Source organism: Zootoca vivipara, chromosome 1 (assembly GCF_963506605.1).
Source record: "Zootoca vivipara chromosome 1, rZooViv1.1, whole genome shotgun sequence".
NCBI classification, from domain to species: Eukaryota; Metazoa; Chordata; class Lepidosauria; order Squamata; family Lacertidae; genus Zootoca; species Zootoca vivipara.
Window position 1 is genome coordinate 55474230 of NC_083276.1, and position 19554 is coordinate 55493783.

General features: G+C 40.5%; 1 protein-coding gene across 3 annotated transcripts in view; it reads right to left on the reverse strand.

The window, feature by feature from the left end:
• Positions 1 to 19554, reverse strand: part of LDLRAD3 (low density lipoprotein receptor class A domain containing 3) — a 144844-nt gene that overhangs the window by 73470 nt on the left and 51820 nt on the right. For all 3 annotated transcript variants that reach the window (XM_035116220.2, XM_035116212.2, XM_035116202.2), the window contains exon 2: positions 13620 to 13766. In XM_035116220.2, coding sequence (XP_034972111.1) covers positions 13620 to 13707 — 88 coding nt within the window. In that variant the 5' untranslated portion in view covers positions 13708 to 13766. The remainder of the gene's footprint in view (positions 1 to 13619; positions 13767 to 19554) is intronic.

Genomic DNA, 19554 nt, shown 5'->3' on the forward strand with positions numbered 1-19554 from the left:
TATAGATTGGAAAAAAATCATTTTCAAGGCAACCCTCATCACAAGCCTAGGGCAAATATGGTACTATACTTGATGATCTGATAAAGTTGCTAATCTTTACTTGGACTATGTTATTTTAACTCACAATAAAAAACAACAGGAAGACCAAAACAGCTTTAAAATGTGCAGCATCTACTTACATGCATATCCTCCAATAAATTCTAAACATAGAAGTGTTTGGGTGTTGAGAGAATTTACTGGAGGGTGAGCATGAATGCTGTAGTTGGGATCCCTCAAGGTCCCTACCGACTCTACAATTCTATGATTCTATGCAAGTAAAACTTTTGATCTATTTTTGTTGTCTATTTCCTAAAGTTTGCCTGAACAACAACATTACATGCTGGAAGACAAATTCTGCATCAGTTCCATTATGCTGACTTATTCATGTACTCATCTATATGCAGTAGAAAACAATCTGTTTCCAAAAGATTGCTATAGTACTTATGAGAATTACTGAACAGTCCAGTGTTTGTCAGGTAGTAGTGGGAAACACTGTTCAGGAAGTTCTGTTCCATTTGCTGGCAAGTCATTCAAGCCTGTCTTGGTGCCACTTATCTAAAAGTAGGGGGCTGTATTTATGTATCTCAGAGGGATGTCATTGTTCTAAATTGATGGTTATTTATAAAATACTCCCAGTATATTGTGCCACAGACTATGCAAGTGGAATTTGACAGGCGTAAACTTTCTAGCTAGTCATTAAACACACAATAACAAATATTTTAAGTCACAACCAGGTGGCAAAGAGATCTTTGCTACGTGTTTACACTTGACGCTTCCTGCCAAACCTTTAGGGGGAGAGATGGAGAAGAAAGCAAATAGTTACAGTCTTGACACATTTTGGAAATAAGTGGAAGCATTCAGACATCTGAACCTGCCCCATAGTGTGCAAAGATATCAACCTTTGGCGGACTGAATATTAAAATTATTGTGAAAAATCATTCCTAAGTCTTCATATCTTGTACTGAGACATGAGGAGGAGGCAACTGTCTGAAATAGGAGTTAGTTCTTCAAAGAATACTTCGCTGAGAAAATAATCCCCAGAATTATATTGCTAATGGTATTTAGTAAGTCAATAAAATTGGTTAATTGGTAAACATGCACCCCCATGATCAACATCACCATCGACAACAACAACATCTGTCTCATTATTTCTCAAAACTGTTTCTCCCTGTCTTCTTTTTGGACTTTTCTACAATACAAAATTCTTATTTTATTCCTTGGTCCAGTAGATACAGTAGAGAAGCACAAAATGAAGACAGAAAGAGACACAGTTTTGTGCAATAATCTACTGGCCCCAGAAAGTTCTTGGCAGTCATAAACACTGCAATCTTAAGATATTCAGTTTTATACTCTGCACCATCTAGCAAGGAGAATCCATTTTTAAAAAAATCTCCTCAGCAGCATTTTCAATCATCTCCCTACAGTTCTTCCACTGAAATGAATTTACTGTTTGGATAAACTGTCTTCAGAAAGAGAAAAAAGAGAAGGAAGAAAGGCTTGGAGAAAGAAAGCTGTCATCGATGATAACACCAGAGCTCATCAGGACTTTTCCCATAGCTACACCCCGAAGAAGACCACAAAAATGCAGGCAGTTCTCAAGGGTACTTACTTCTGACTGCATAGGATCAATTTGTAAAACACAATGGGCTATAGCAAATGATGTTCAGCCAGCTGCAATGCAACCTAAACGTTGCTAAACCTTTAAATGCAACCTAAACGTTGCTAAACCTAAAGGTTTGCTTTTAATCAGAAAAGGATTAAACGTGGAACGATTAAAAGCTGGAACGTGTCCAGAAGAGGGCAACCAAAATGGTCAAAGGCCTGGAAACGATGCCTTATGAGGAACGGCTTAGGGAGCTGGGTATGTTTAGCCTGGAGAAGAGAAGGTTAAGGGGTGATATGATAACCATGTTCAAATATATAAAAGGATGTCATATAGAGGAGGGAGAAAGGTTGTTTTCTGCTGCTCCAGAGAAGCGGACACGGAGCAACGGATTCAAACTACAAGAAAGAAAATTCCACCTAAACATTAGGAAGAACTTCCTGACAGTAAGAGCTGTTCGGCAGTGGAATTTGCTGCCAATGAGTGTGGTGGAGTCTCCTTCTTTGGAGGTCTTTAAGCAGAGGCTTGACAGCCATCTGTCAGGAATGCTTTGATGGTGTTTCCTGCTTGGCAGGGGGTTGGACTGGATGGCCCTTGTGGTCTCTTCCAACTCTATGATTCTATGATTCTATGATTCTATGATTCTAGGACTATTATCATATAAAGTGAAGTACAGGAACTCCATCAAAGAAAAGGAAAGTAATATCTAGCCTCTCCTTATCTTCGTCATCTTCCGACTTCCTCTATGCCAATCTGTCACAAAACAACTTGAAAGACTCATTATTACCTTGTTCGCATGCCAAATGAAGAAGGGTGCATCTATTTCCACTACTCTCCAGCAGATGACATTGTCACTCCTGCTCTGAAAAGGTCCTCTGCATTTCTCCTCCACTATCACTGTCTGACACCAAGGAAACTGAATAAATCCTGGCAGAAAGCATTTCAGCCATTTTTTTTATAGCAATTTTGCTCAGAACAAGCACTTTATGTGGCTCTAAGCCCCCTGGAAAAAATTCAGTGCACTTTCCATCATTACATTCTCTATTACAGAAAATATTCTACAGAGCCAAACACTGTCGTATTTGATTTCATAACAAATGCAAACCAGCATGATTGCAGACACCTGCAGGATCATCTACATGGTGTTGTTGCAGCAAGTTTATCATTGCTGCTGTTTCCTGAAGACACATTTGGGGCTTAATATCTTCTCACGCTATTAATTTCTTTATTAACACTTGGCATTGCTTTTCTCTCCCCAGTTCAGATCGTAAATGGGTTTCATATTTCCTCAACACCACTGAACCAAACAAGCACAGAACAAATAAGAAATGTGAATAGCGGTCTCAAAGCTTTTGGGCTCAACGTATAACAATATAAAGCACAATTTCATTTTTGTCGCAGATTCATATGTTGTACAATGCTTTAAAACCACTAGATCCTTACAATGGCCTGGAAGGGAAAGCATTCATAGAAACCAAACGTATCCATCATAAAGTCACCACAATGTGTTGAATGCAGGATCTTTGCAGCAGCATAACATGCCTCTTGCTCTAGTGACCCATCATATAATTGTAGAGTCCAACCCACTGAAATGCAGGAATACGCAGCTGTCCCATATGGGGACTGAACCTGCAACCATGGTATTATCAGCCCCAAGCTCTAACCAACAGAGCTACAGGGATTTCTCCAGATCTTTATTAAAAGTGAATCTCATCCATTTATTCTTTCTACAGGAAGAACTCATTCTAAATCTTGGCATTCCAATACGAAATCCATGCACTACTACAGCTTCTAATAGACCATCCCATTAAGTGACAATAGAGCATCTTCTGCTTGGACCAATGCTGCTAATTTGCTTTGGCAAATGGCCATTTCTGCTGTAACTGCACATTGTTCTTATTAAAGTTGAGCAGATGGCAGACAGTTTCCATCTTAAACAAGGTAACACAATGTAGAGTCTTGCAGGCAATGTACTGTGCACAGAGTTATGACAAGTGAAAAATGACAAGAAGGGTTGGATGGCGCAGGAGATCTGCAGCCGCTGTCTAAATCCTGCTGGGTGGTGCCAGCCTGTGTTCTTTTCTTAGGTGCCTCAGGATCCATCAAATCCACAGCCTGCCCAGGAAACATCCCATTTTGAAACTTACTTCTGGTGGCAGTTTTCTGTCCAACCAGGCAAAGGCTTCCATCCTGCAGACACTACCTCCCCATCTCACCTAGTGATGGCACTCAGTGGAGGCCAAGGGAAACTCACCAATGCTGCATCCTAATCCTCTCCAGCCATCAACATTGGGAGGGTTTGTGTTGTGCTCATAAAGAGCAAGATAATAAAAACAGCATGACCCACAGCATGTTTACTCAGAAGTAAGTCCCACTGCTCCAATGAATCTTCCTTCCACGTAGGTGTGCAGATTGTAGCCAAACTTCTGTTGCTCTATAAAAAGGCCACAACATTCTTTGCAGATGTTATTTGGCTGATCTTTGACTCCTAGGCTACTGCTGAATTGTTTAGGGAAGGCTCAGCTTTAGACAATCCCCAGTGTTTTCACATGTTGCTACTGCAACAGAAGCCACATTTCTTAGCAAGTGAAATCCTTATTCTGCCTAGCAAAATACCTAGATCTGTAAATGAGTGCTCAAGGTTAGTATTTCTAGAAGAGTAGACTGAGCTACTTTTATGCCCTTCATGAGTTTCTGTACATGAAATTGATTAATTAGCGTCTGACTCCTGTGTGGATAATTCCAAGCAAAAACAGCCATAATAATTGCAAACAAGATCATAAGTAGCTATCAGAGAAAGCCCTTTGCAGTTTCACTCTTTTCTAGGCCCATGCTTCAGTGTAGTTGTTTAATATTTTTCAGTGTTTCTTTTTAATGAGGTGGTTTAAGCCAAATATTGCCTGAGATATGCAGCTGGGATAGTTCAGCCAGTAGAGCATGTGACTCTTAATCTCAGGGTTGTGGGTTCAAGTCACACGCAAAAGATTCCTGCATGGAGGGTTAGGACTAGATGACCCTTGTGGTCTCTTCCAAACTCTACAATTCTGTGATTTACTACTACTAGCTTTATAGAGAAAGGAGATTGACAAAAGTATCATGTCCCAGTTAAGGAATTCAACAACCTTTCGGGGAAGGCACAGTGTAGTCCTGGGTAGCAGAGAATGACAAAGGTACAATTTAGTTACAGTAGTTTGGTGGGTGGGGGGACTTTTCTAACAGTAGCATTTAAGAAACCAAAATAGGCGATATTTAATAGGATACCAACAGCTTACTGTCATCCTTTGTAGAATGTAAGCTCCGGCCCTTAAGTTTCTAATGATGGCAGTTGATTTCAAAAACATTTTCATTATTGGAAGCTTACACGTCCACTGAAGAGAAGGGAACATTTAGCTTGCATAAAAAGGGGTGTTTGGAGAGAGACTTGCATCATGAGAGCTGAAACCTAGTGATCTTAGCCAGGGCAATAATTCCTTCTAAAATATGAAGTCCAGACAGCAAAGATGACAAGGGCTTCTCCAGACTTTACTTATGGCCAGTTGGTTTTCATTCCATACCAGTTGCTTCTTTGCAAGGTCAACATTTGTACAGGATATGGAGATGAGGCTTACATCATTTAAGCTGTTTGGGTTCTGATCTGTTACTTTAACAGCAACAACAACAAAACACAGACTACATGTGGCTTGCAAAGGCCTTCTTTTGTACCCACAGAGTAGCAAGCTCAAAGGTCAGGGGTGAGGATCCTCTGGTCTATGGGCCTAATTAGGCTTGCCAGGTTTCTCCATTTGACCGCCAGGCCATTTTAGACAAATCACAGCCATATATGATGCCAGAAATGGGATAGGTAAAGGTGGTGCTTGGACAGAAGGTGGTGCTTTGCAGGCTGATTGGCTGTGCCTGCAAAGCTTCTTGTGTGGCTGTTCCCAAGCACCAAAAACCAGCTGTTTATTAGGAACAACTGCACCCCCATATTTGCCAACATGGTTTGATTTCAAACCACAGGTCATCATTGTGATGTCAGGTGATTGACAGGTAGGCTGCCCTACCTGTCAGACTTGGTTCAGTTGTGATGTGTAGAGATGAGGATCCAGTCTGTTGGATGGATCCAGCTCCCCAAAGCTGCCATAGGTGAATCACCACATGACCGAAGGATGTAACAGTAGAGTAGGGATGTGTAGTCCAGGCTGAAGATTTTGGAATCTGAGAACAACAGATTGTGCACATGCCACCCACCCCTCCCACAAAGCAGTCTTCAGGTGCGTTGTGAATCAGCAACGATTCATTTTAATCTGAATATTTAAGAAACCACTTACAATGCCACAAAGCCTGCTCTATTTTCATATTCCAAGAACAGATTGCAGTGAAGGTATTCACAAATACCTTCCTTCTTACACTAAAAGCACCACAAAATTAAGCACCAAATTAGTATTCAGTCCATTTCTGCTTAGCTATTCTAACCTTTAAATGCAATGGTCATGCATAGCAAAGATAAACGCGGCTGGTCACTGGGTGTCACTGTTGGTTTACAGACACATTTCTGAAAGCACACAGCACTGGCAGAAAAAAGTTTCTTCTCCCCCAAGGTGGTGGTGGAGGGGGGGGGGTTATAATCAGAAATGTCTGGATATTTGGTACAGCTTTAATTCTGGCTCCTATCGTGTCAGGCAGTAAGCTAGGATGATGTGCCATACTTTGAAAATGCACCATCTGCTGCTCGTTAGCTGACAAAGGCAGCAACCTACCAACTCTCTAAGTAGCTGTTGCTCATTAGCTGACAAAAGCCACTTTCAATGCTCGCATATTATTAGATTATTTTAGACAGAAGAAGATTATATTTGATGAAGAAAGGGTGGGGGGAGTAAAGAAAGAAACACAGAATACAAAGGGAAATTAAATATGGCAGCATGATCAGGATCCTACTTCCAGTGAAGCTGAAGACAAGACTCACAATTAAACACCGATGTGATGTGTGCTTGGGACTCTGGGAAAACACCTCCCAGCTGTTCCAGAGATACTGTTAGCAAAATGAGGAACAAAATATATTTCACAATATAAGCCTGTCCCTCGGGTTAACATTAGTTTCCCTAACATTTCTTTCCATACTTTCTTATTTTTGTGTGTGTGATCAGCAGTCAGATCTCTCCTTGTCCTCTTCTCCTTGGTGCCCTCTCACTGCAGACTGGCAGATGCAGCATGAGCAAGCAGACTAATAATGCCTGGCCAATGTGCTTGGGACCAGAACTGACTTCAGAAACAAGAGAGTTAACCATCTCCTCCAGCTCCTTCAATTTATCCTGGCTTTTGTTTGGGATTTTGCATGTGTCAAGAGTAATCTCGGCTTCTATGGAAGAAAGCCACCTAAGGTCAAGTCTTTCCCACCTACTACAAGCAACTTTCATAAGATGCAAAACCAATCACCAGCGCTACACACTTTTCACAACTGTGTTGGCTAATAGCAGCCACCTCAACAGCTATTTTAAAGTAATTTAAGAGGTTCTCTATTTCAAGAGGTGCACACAGTAGATGTCAAACTAACCTACATTGGAACAATGAGAAATGAAGGGGCAGCGGATTTCTGAAGTGGCACGCTCAGGAGCACTTAATGAGCATTTGCCACACATTGGTCTGGTTTGCACAGCACACTAAGCTAAACCATGGCTTGGCACAAATATGGAAAGTGCTCCATCCCAGTTGTTCTGCTGCTGTGCTGTACTGCATGGCTTGTGTGTCATCCAAACTCAAGGCTCATGGTTTAGCTGTCCTGTACAAACCACCAGCCATAAACATAGGGCAAACCGTGTTTACAGCTTGTGGTTAGTCTGGAAAAAGTGAAATCGCAAGTCTGAGTTCGGACAATAAGCTAAGTCAAGCTATGACTTACCTAAGCAACAGAATGACTGGCAAGGAGCAAAGCAGCTGCAATCCCGTCTCCCCAACCCACCTGCTTCTACCAAGCTATGATTTGGCTTAGGATGTATAAACCAGGCCACTGACAAATTGTCCATTTTACTCAGCTTTTTGGACCTAGCAATTTAGCTATGTAAGGTTGGCCCACTCCTTCCATTCTACTATTCCAATTCTACTAATTGCAAATTGTGAACCAATGAATGATAGCTTCTGGACTCACTCATTTTTCTAGTGTAAAATAATGTGATTTGGGGATAGGTGTTGTACGGTAATGATTCTGTGACCCAGACAAACATTTTCTGCCATGAACCTGATACTCCCAAAGACTTCAGAAGTTTCATGCCTTAGAAGAGTACAGCTAATGTAGCTTATACATAAGAAGGGCCTCCTGGACTAGCCCTTTGGTCTCACAGTAACCAAACAGATGCTAATTAGTGGTACAAAAGCAGAACCTGAATACAACAGCACTCTTACCTCCTACAGTTTCCCGCAACTGATATTCAGAAACATCCTGCCTCAAACCATGGAAGCAGAGGATAACCCTTGCAGCTAGTAGCCACTGGTAGGATTATATCTCCTGCCATGAATATATCTAATCCTCTTTTGAAGCCATCCAAGTTGGTGGGCATTACTGCCTCCTGCAGGAGTTCCATAGTGTAACTATTTGTTGTGCAAACAAGTACAGTACTTTCTTTTGTCTTTCCTCAATCTTCCAACATTCAGTTTCATTGGATGTCTACAAGTTCCAGAGTTATAAGGGAAGGGGGGAAATTCTCTATCCACAATTTATTACACTTCTAACATCTAATCACCTTTTACCTGCCTTTTCTCTAAACAAGTAAGTCCCAGATGTTACAACCTTTCCTCGTAGGGAAGAAGCTCCAATCCCTGGATCATTTCTGAACTTCTTCCAACTCTACAGAACTGTACACATGATTCTAAATATATTTATTTTGTATACCACTGCTCTTCCAGGTTGCTGAGGCCTCAAGCTGATCTCCCACCGCTCTGCAGGCCAGGCCTAGATATTCTTCAATAGAATTGTAGCTTTCCATCTGGAGGGTCACAGGCTCCCCACCCGTTTTACAGCCAATTCAAATACTAAAATTTGATACATTCACAGAAGTTTTCATCAGAAGAGGTGTTTTAGTCTATAATAACCAACAGAACAGATTGTCTAGAGGCAAATTTATAATCACTGTAGTTGTACTATAAGGACCAATTCATCTAGACATACAAGACAGAACTGCATGGTTAAGTTACCGCTTTTGGAATGGGGGCTACACACTGCTTTTCCAGGGGCAGCTTCCCAGCAGTCAATGACATAAGGGACAAAAGATTGTGGGGAATCAGCTTAACTTAATTAAGCTGGTTAATAAAGAGCTAATACCAGATTGGATTTAGCAGTGCCTTAAAGAGATACATGTGAATGCACCCTGGAGTGCTGGGGGAGGGGGGGAGTTGAGCAAGTACAGTGCCCCAATTACTGCAATTGGAAAAGATACATTTTCCTAGCTTTCTATAAAAGGTAACATTGATCTGTCATACACTTAGTTACATTTTTAATTACAGAGCTTAATGTTTCTTTTTTGGGGAGGGGAAGCCCACAGTGTTGCAAATATAATGTTGTTAAAAACTACTCGGTTTCATAAACAAGTTGGATTTGTGTTTGTTGGTTTCTCTGGTAACTTCTCTCTCTTTGTATCATGGGTTGTGGCTCATATTATGGATATATGTATTATTTTATTTATACTGTTGCTACAAGTTTGTCATGGTCTTTGGCTAAAACAATAAACTTATGAACTGAATACAGTCGTACCTTGGTTGTCGAACAGAATCCGTTCCGGAAGTCCGTTCAACTTCCAAAAACGTTCGACAACCAAGGCGCAGCTTCCGATTTGCTGCAGGAACTTCCTGCACTCAAATCGGAAGGCACGGAAGCTGCATCTGACGTTGGGGTTCCAAAAAACGTTCGCAAACTGGAACAGTCACTTCCAGGTTTGCGGCATTCAAGAGCGAAAACATTCGAGTTGCAAGGCATTCGGGATCCAAGGTACGACTGTACTCAGTTTCACTGCAGAGTGTAGACCAGGTATTTCCAAACTCGGCCCTCCAGATGTTTTGGAATTACAATTCCCATCTCCCTGACCACTGGTCCTGTTAGCTAGGGATGATGGGAGTTGTAGTCCCAAAACATCTGGAGGGCCAATTTTGGTACTTAAATCATGCTGAGTTAGATGTGCCCAGTTTCTTGAAGTTAATGCTATTCTTCAGGAACTGAGGGTGCCACTACTCATATATATGTCAGTCTCAAATGTTCAGTTTTTGAGGAAGATGACAGTATATGCATTAGGCATCAAGCTTCAATTGTTCAAGAGGAGTTTCTTAATCCTCTGTAGTCAGATTCCAGACAAATGCCAAGATCCTATCTGATCATCTGGGTTTAGGATAAACTCTGGGATTTGGCAGTGGGTGGGGGAGGGGTCAGTGAGACAGCAAATAGTTCATAGCTGCCAAGTTTTTCCTTTTCTCGCAAGGAAGCCTATTCAGCATAAGGGAATTTCCCTTAAAAAAAAGGGAGAACTTGGCAGCTATGAAATAGTTCAGGTGATGAAAATGAACTGTATTCCAGGCCCAATCCATTTTGGAGAAATTCTTTCCTAAAGGGCACGATTTTAGCAACAATTCTCACCAAATGAATAGGACATTGTAGCAACTCCTATCATAAACACGACTGCACTCTCAGAATCTGTATAAGCCGCTATCAAATTCGACTGGACCACCTGTCTTATTTGATGTGAGAAGTGGGAGTCTGCCTTAAGCTTGCTCTAAATTTTCCTTCTCTTTATAGTCCTAGAAAGTCGTGCTGTTCTACATCATAGGAGATGTCTTGCAGGGCTTAAGGAGGGCCTGCTGGATCAAGTCAATAGCCTACCTGGACTCACAGTGACCAAACAGGTGACCATTGGGAAGCTCACAAGCAAGACCTGAGTCGACACCACTCTTCCCCACTTGTGATTCCTAGCAACTGTTGCTCCAAGGCATACTGCCTCTGGTAGTGCAAACAGAATATGGAAGCATGGCCATTTTATATGCTAATTCTACCCTTATTGTCAAAGGGAAACCTTGCAACCATCATGTATAATTTGTAAGTGTGAGGGTTACTTTCTCTAAAACTCTCTGCAACAGGCTAGCCTTAGAGACTGCTCAGAACTACAGGTGACGCTCCCCAATCTTCCTGAGTGGGGAGCAAGTTGTCAAGCGCAAAAGACTCAAGTGCAGTTGATCACACTGTCTGCCAATTAGCTTTGAGGCACAATTTAAGGTGCTGATTATTACCTTTTAAATCCATACACAATGGGACCCAACATAATGGAAGCAGTGCCTTTTGCTATCTAAATCTTCCTCCAGCCAATCTACATAGGAAAGTGTGACCCAGTCACCCTACTCAATAAATAAAATCCTGTGAGTTACAAAGCAGGGCTGCCGTGCAGCACCCTAAGTATGCTATGCTCTTCCCACTTGGAGCGCACACCTTAAACATTCTTTTAATTTCACAACACTAGTTTTACATCTTGAATTCTCTGTGCTTTCTGGTATGTTAACAGTGGATTGATTTCTTCCCATTGATTTTATCTACTCAGTGCTAGAGCTCTTGCCATTTTTCTCCATTTTGTAAGGCAAGTTACGCCATCATTTTGTAATGAGAAAGTCAGGGTATAAAATAAATTAAAATGAAAGTCTGCAGCCCTCCAGAGTTATTTAAAACTGAAAATCAATCACCACGGTCTCTTCTGTTTACGTGTACCTACCTGTCAACTACGGGGCATAACAGGAAATGAATCACCTGCTTCCCAGATTCCTTTTCCTTTGCATTATTTTTAAATTTATTCATGAGATCAGTTAAGTTAGCAGACAAAGGTAGGGAAAAACAAAACAAAAAAGGATGATTATCTCTGCTTGGGTGAAATAAAAATGGCCTAGCTAATATATTTTAATAATCTAACCCAACTAGAAAAGTGGGGGTGGGGGGAGGAGAAAGATCATAGTTCTGCAAAAACATCAATTGACAAATCCCAAGACATTAACCCAATCCAACTGACGAAAGGAATTTTATGAAATGAGGTTTTGCAGCTATTTAAATTTTACTGGCAGATACTATATTAATTACTACTGAAACCTTGTGGATCTAGTTTATTCTCAGTGACAAAAGAATATTGTGAATTGAGTCTATGGTCACTGGCAGACTATTACTGACTTATTCATAAGCAAAAAAGAAGTCTGTTCAGCAACACTTCATTAATTGCTTATTTTCAAGGCAGTAGGTAGCATGCAAAGAAGAGATAAACAAAATTATATGAAAAGGAAAATAAAAATATATTTGATTACTCTTTTTTTAAATGTGCGCGCGCAGAGAGAGAGAGAGAGAGAGAGAGAGAGAGAGAGAGAGAGAGAGAGAGATGTATTCCACTGGGTTTAAGGATAAGATTTGGTCTTGAATACTGCGGATGGAAAGAATGTTGAATTACACCTAAACTTGGCCAGAGATTATTATCCCAGGTCCCATAATGACAATCCCAGAACACCTAATTTAAGATACAATTGTGAGCCAAAAAGGAAAGCCAATCCACTCTTTGCTGTTAATGTTAATTCTTTGTTGTCAGGCGATCAGGGCCACACAACTTTAGGCAACAAACATTACATCACAGTAGTGGTTTTGGTGCCATGGAATGTTTTTGCCTAAACAGCCAATATAGAACTTAGAAAATGTGTTTGCAAGACACATGGTGCTCGCTGGGCCTTGGTTTCCTTTTGCAAAGATTGAACCAAAGACCACATGTATTTATTTGACAAATAAAAAGCAGAAAAGGCATTCTAAGTTCAAGATGAAGTTCTGTCAGCTGTCCTGACAGAACAATCATTTTAGTGCAACATCGATTTCCTCCCTGAAGTATTATTATTATTTTAACCTCTCTTCCTGTTCCGAAGTGAAGTGAGGTTGCAACTAAAATGTTTTCAATTGAAACAAACAGAAATGACCCAATCAAAGTAAAAAGAAATCAATCAAGTTTTGAATATTCACTAAATAGATTTCTTTCCTATGCTGTTTATAGTCTCTGTGCAAGACAAACCAAAGACAGAAGAGAAAGAAATACGGTAACACAGAAAAATTGTAAGAATTGTTACTGTGTTTCTAAGGAGGAAGTGTGGAAACGAAGGCTGTTCTCACTTGGACCCAATGATAAGAGTCATAAACTTAGGCCCTCAGAGCAGAGACTAGGAGTGGTTCTAAGTCCCGCCCTTTGGCATAAGAGGGGGTTGAGAACATTCTGAGGATTGCAGTCTTGTGGAGAACAATGCACAGAATTTATAGGAACAATAATGTTCACATACGCAAGCATTACGATTGAAAGTCGCATGCCCGACTTTGCTAATAATTACCAGACTATTTATGTATGATTGTGAAATTCTGCATAAATGAATTGCTCTCTGCATTTGGAGATTTTGAATTACTGTACATTGTTTACAGGGAAGTACTGATCCACAATTCATGTGTTTTTGTAGTGAAATCATGTGATTACACCATTTCATCCAGATCACTTTTTGCAGGTATTGCACTCAACAAGCTCATCTGCTTGTGCGCATAACTAACCAGGAAAGTGAGCGGGAGGGGGAGATGCAAACCAAAAAATATGGTAAACTATGTGGGTGCCTGTTCCAGAATTTTAGAAATTATGTGGGTTAAACTGAAACATGGGGCAAATTCAAGCCACAGAAAATATTCAAACAGACTGCATCTGCTCATGACAAATTTGGATGGAGCAAACGCAGATTTAATTGACAGCCCAGCAATGAAATTCGCAGTGCCCTTCAGTAAGGTACTGTGTTCGTCAACCTACAATAAATTGTACTGCCACCAAGCAAGAAGTGAACAGTCGCTTCAGTTAGACAAACCAATAAGAAATATGATAACACTGGTTGAATACTAATCCCTGAAATGCATTTGATTTTTACATGGCTGAGTCTTGCTATTCAAAATATGAAAGGTAGCAATCAAGTAGAGGACACTCACGGCATTCCTTCTCATCACTTTTGTCAAAGCAGTCTGGCAGCCCATCACATTGCCAGGCTCCTGGGATGCAACGTCCATTACTGCACATGAAGTTTCCAGGAATATTACATTCATTTGTGAAGTTATTCCAAGGCAACTGTTGGCCTTCTGCAACAAGAAGATAAAACACACAGTGTTTACATATGCAGAAACAGCTTTCACATCTAAAGCAATACTGTTGGCTCCCCTTTTCCATTAGTAGAGGCACCCACTGAATCAAAGGCCCTTCCATGAATGGCAGGGCAGTGCCTGCCTTAAAGACTACCGTGTTTCGCCTTAGTTTTGGTCTCTGCATTACAAGGGACTCATCCATTATGATTACGGCTAGAGACAGAATAGCTGAATAACTGATAGGTTTTTTTATATTTTAAAAGGAAAGGGAATCACTATTCATTCACCTTAACATGTAAAGATCTAACAGGCTGAGATTTCTTGGCACTGGGAAAAGCTACAATTTATTAAGGATGCAGTTCTATACATACATACATACATACATACATACCCACTGAAGTCAATGGGATTTACTACTGACTAGATCTGTATAGGATTACACAGTCTACAAAGAACCCTCTCCAATCCATTTTATGACTGGAACTGCAGACTAGAGCTTTTCCATCACACCTGCCCAATATCTTATTCCTCTCCCCACTATTCATGCAGCAGCAGTGGGTGGTACAAAAGAGGGACCATTCCCCCCCCCCCCAATTCATACAATTAGTTTATTTCTAAAGTTCCAAATTCTAGTTTGAAATTCTGATAAGAGTAAAAAATTGGTTCATCCACACTGAAGGAATTTGCCAAGTTTTGTAACCTGTATGTACAGTATTTGACAGAGACATTTTATTTTAACCCTAGTTAACTAAGAATTATTGGATGAATAGTTGCATAATCAAACTTGGATCTTTATTTACCAGTATATGTGATTTCCCAGGTCCAATCCCCAATATCTCTAGATAAGCAACTCTTAAGTGACATGGTCTAAAGATATTACTAAATGAAACCCTCAAGGCTGCTGTTAGTCAAAATACATGCTAATGAGCATAGAGGATTGTGATATTTGAAAGAAAGTAAGTCTTGCTCACTAAGGTATGCCGTTTCCTATCTCAAAGTGAACCATTGTCATCAGTTTCAGAAGGGACTCAGTGTTAACTTTGAAGCAAGTTCTGCAAATACGATTTCTATTTTATAATTGTTGATTTCCTGTTTTAATATTTGAATACCAGCTTTGACTGGGCATAAAATATGCAGAGGTAGCATCACCAGTACAGAAATAGCATGTTTACTCAGGCAACTATCCCTGACCCTTTGATTTCTTAAGCAGTTTACATACAACGGAATACACAAATAATACAAAATGATCTTTTAAGATGAAAGGGTAAATCAAGGATTGGACAATCTCATTTAAGAAATTCTGCAACATCTTTAATATCTACACATGTTTAACATCTCCTCCCAATACTTCAGGCTGCTTTCATATGCCATTTGCTTTACATGGTGATAACACCATTTTCCATCTTATCATTATGGTTGAAAAGTACAAAATTATTTTGGCACAACTGCAAGTCCCCACAGTGCTGCAGTAAACAGTATGCACACTATGATAGCTGACTGTATCTAAGTAGACATATTGAGCTCTGGGATCCCCTTTCCCCCATGGTTTTCAGTGCTGAATAAATTGCATAATGCTTTTCTTGAACCTTAATTTTTATGAAGTAGTTAGTTGGAAAATCTCATGTAATTTTTCTTAATGCGGAACTGCATAGAGTTTAGAATCATAATGGTGAGAAACAAAGATATTTTTAATAGCATGTATTTCCTTAAGAAAAAAGGTGAAATTTTCCAAATTCTGATATAAATCTTATCTGTTTCAGTACTGATTTCATTCCATATCAGATGAAAGGCAACACAGTGCTGACCAGAATCTGTAATCAATGTTACTTTTGCCTTTGTCATTTTGATCATTAAAAGTTCAAACGTTGCATCTTAAAACATCTTTATAAACAACTTAGATGAAGAAATTGAGGGGATGCTTATCAAATTTGCAGATGACAACAAACTGGGAGGGGTAGGTAATGCCACAGAATTTATTAGCGCAAGCTAATAAAATAAATTTCAATAGGGACGAATGTAAGGTTCTGCACTTAGGCACGATGAACCAGATGCACAAATATAGGATGGGGGACCCCTGGCTTACTAGCAGTACATGTGAAAAGGATCTGGGGTCTTTACATGAGTCAACAGTGTGATGCAGCAGCAAAAATGCTAACAATAGTCTAGGCTGCATCAACAGAAATATAGTGTTAGTATTATAGTAATAGTACCACTCTATTCTGCCTTAGTCAGACTACACCTGGAATACTGTGTCCAATTATGGGCACCACCATTTAAGAAGGATGTTGACAAGCTGGAATGTGTACAGAAGAGGGCAACCAAGATGATCAAGGGTCTGGAAATGAAGCCTTATGAGGAACAGTTGAAGGAGCTGGGTATGTTTAGCCTGGAAAAGAGGAGACTTGAGAGGAGATATGATAGCCATCTTCAAATATCTTAAGGGCTGTCACATGAAAGAGGTAATAACCTTGTTTTCTCCTGCTCTGGAAAGTAGGAGAAGTCACAAGAAGTCCAACTAAACATCAGGAAAAACTTTCTGACAGCTAGAACTGTTTGACAGTGGAACATTCTCCCTCAGGAGACTGTGGATTCTCCTTCCATGGAGGTTTTTAAACAGAGGTTGGATGGCCATCTGTCATGGATGCTTCAGCTGAGATTCCTGCATTGTAGGAGGTTAGACTAGATGACTCTTGGTGTCCCTCCCAATTCTACAATTCTATTCTTTTATTATTCTAAGAAAGTGCTAAATGTTTGTCATATTTTACATCAGGGATGGTTGCATGCCCCAGTGATTCTTTGTACCAAATTAGATGCATTCTGAATGTGCTCCACCATCATGCTTTCATATACTCTTTTTTTAATAAAAATTTCCAATAAAGAAATAAGAATAATTAATCCCAAAACTGATTGTGCCTGGTTTAATCCCACCAAGCATGACATGGATAGGCTTCACAGTTGGAGATTGTTGGTGAAATCCCCAGCCTCGGGTTTTAAGTGTCTCCACAGCAACTGTTGCTTCTGCTTGGGCAGAGACAAAAATAAATGCAAAGCTCACAAGTCCTCTTTAATGGCTGAGAGAAAACAAGGAACATGTGCCAGTTGGGAAATAAAGTTTGTGTGGAAACTGTGGGTGGCATCAAATCAATATAAAGTCCAACCCAAGCCAAAACAGATAGAACAAGTCATGGTTTCTTCCTTAAGTAAGAAACTAGCTCCATGTGGTTGCCTAAAAAGAGTGTTTCAAACACTAATGAGCATTCAAGAAAGCATTTTACAGAAGGGCTTCATGTTATCCAGATAAAAAGTTATGTCAAAGCCAAACAAGTAACACTAGGGGAGAAATATACTACATATTCATGACTGCTCCCTCAACTTTTTATTCATGCAAATACTTCGTGTCAGGCACTGTATTAACAGTGAAGCAGGGCCACTCTTTTAGCCCCACCTCAGGTATTTCCACCACACTTATGAGTTGTGTGTGATTACCTGCAGAGAAAATCAAATATGTGAGCACCTATTCTCGTGTAGGAGCTCTGCACACTTGAATTTATCTGCAGACAACTGTATGTAACACACAGCTTTCGATGAAAAGGCCCAATGGCAGAGGAGGGGCTAAATGGACAGCCCAACTCTGCCGTCAACACAGATATGCCCCTGGAGACATATTAGTAAGGCTTCAGAGAGGACATCCATAGGCAGGGAAGTCACTTGTCTGCCTCTCTCCCCTCCTCTCCAAAAGAACATTTCTGACTAAACACTAGAGAAATAAGATATCTGCATTATGGGTAGCTGACACCATAGCATTACAGTAATAATACAATAAGAATGAGGGTGAGGATGTTTGGGCTACATCACTTCAGTGCTTGGACAGTAGCCATATTTTTGGTCTGCATTCATATTAACACAAGTGAACAGCATTAGGCAACCTAAAGGGAGCTATACAGCTGTACATATTACACTCTATCCCGCTTCACTGGCAACAAGAGAATTAAAAGTAAAACTTATTCTCGAGGATGCAAACTGGCAACTTCACTTGTGCCCTTTGGAGGACTTAATTGCTAAGTGATGCTGGGGCCTAACGATCTGGAAGACACTTCTACATACCATAAATCCTTGCTATGCTGCTATAGTGCAAAGGGCAGGCATTTTGCAGAGAAGCTTCTCTTGATTGCAAACAGCAGATTCAGAGAAACCTATTTTTGTTGTACCACAGTAAAGTGGTACAGCAACTTCTTTGCCCAGCCCCCCATAACCTAGAGGCTAAAGCTTCTGTGGGGCTGCTATTCACATCACAAAAACCATGTACATTAATTGTATTCATGCAATGGAGTTCACATCAGCTTTATCTAAGAAAATGAGAAACAAACAACACTGAAACCTCAACAACTTTTAAAGCTACTGGTGCAGACACACTGTACCATAGCTAATATTAGTAAAGGAAAGATAGAGGTTTAAAACTGCATAGGGTGGGAGTGCAGGATCACATGGCAGTTATGAGACTACTTGCATTATATCTGGCACTATGCCTCAGAAGGAACACTGTTCCGTGTCCCTTGCTATGAATGAGATGGTAAGAGGTGGAAACTACTAAAATCGATACCCCATTATTCACTAACTTGGTTTGGCCCTAGATTCAAATTTAACCTTTTCTTTATAAGTGCTCTTACACAAGATCAGACCTGCTGAATCAGGTATCTAGTCCAAAATCTTATTTCCCACAAAGGATAACTAAATTGCACTGAGAAGCTCAGAGGCACAGCTTGAAGGTTCCACCCCTCACTCACTAGTTCTCTCTGAAATTTCCATATAGCTTTTGACTAACAGCTTTTAGTAGACATATACAGTACTCTATGAACACTGTTTTAAAGCCATTTAAGCTAATGGCTATCACTAAATACTGGGGCAATGAATTTCAGCATATTTTGCCATGCAGGTGGCAAAAACTAACAAAGACATTCAATCGTCTAACTTTTCATATGAAAATGTTTATCATGGCTAATAAAACATGTTCTCTGTCTATGCAGTAGTTTACTTTTGCTGTTAAGTCTATCTGTGGCTAATTGTTCTCTTAGCAAACACAACTGCCAACATTTGTATTAGCAACCAAGAGCCTGTGAGCAGCATTTACACAAACAGGAAGGAACACACAGCTCAGACACCACAAGAGAGTGCAAAGGTGATGGGAGGGGGAATAGTAAACCCTAAAAGCTTCTCGATCTCTTAGGAGTTTCAAAACCAAAAAGTTTTGAATACCTACACTTTCACAATGAATTGCACTTAACTAGCACATGAAAGCAGGCCAGTGGCCCATATAGCCCGTCAACCAGGTGCGTATAGGCAGCCCACAAGTATTTCCCCCTCCTGTGGTTTCCAGAAACTGGATTTCAGAAGCATACCTCCAGCAGCGGAGCTACCAAATGTGGATCTGATTTCTTTTTATTTATTTAATTTCTTTTTATATTTGTATCCCACCTATCCTCTAAGGAGCTAAATGTGGTGTACATAGTTTTCTCCCCATCCCATTTTATCCTGTTCAGGGAAGTTTTTAATCTGTGACATGTTAATGTATTTTAAATCTTTGTTTTGACTGATTGGGGGAGGCTCAGGAGTTGTGGCTGGCCGGCCACTGCCCAGTTTTTAAAGAAGGGCTTTGCACCTTGCCTGGAAGAGCAACCGCGCGCCTTGCGCCCCTCCTGGGCAATGCTCACCCGCCCGTGACTCCCGAGCCTCGCCTGATCTGTCAAAACAAAGGGGAAAGGGGGCAGGAGATCGGGGAAGGCTCGGG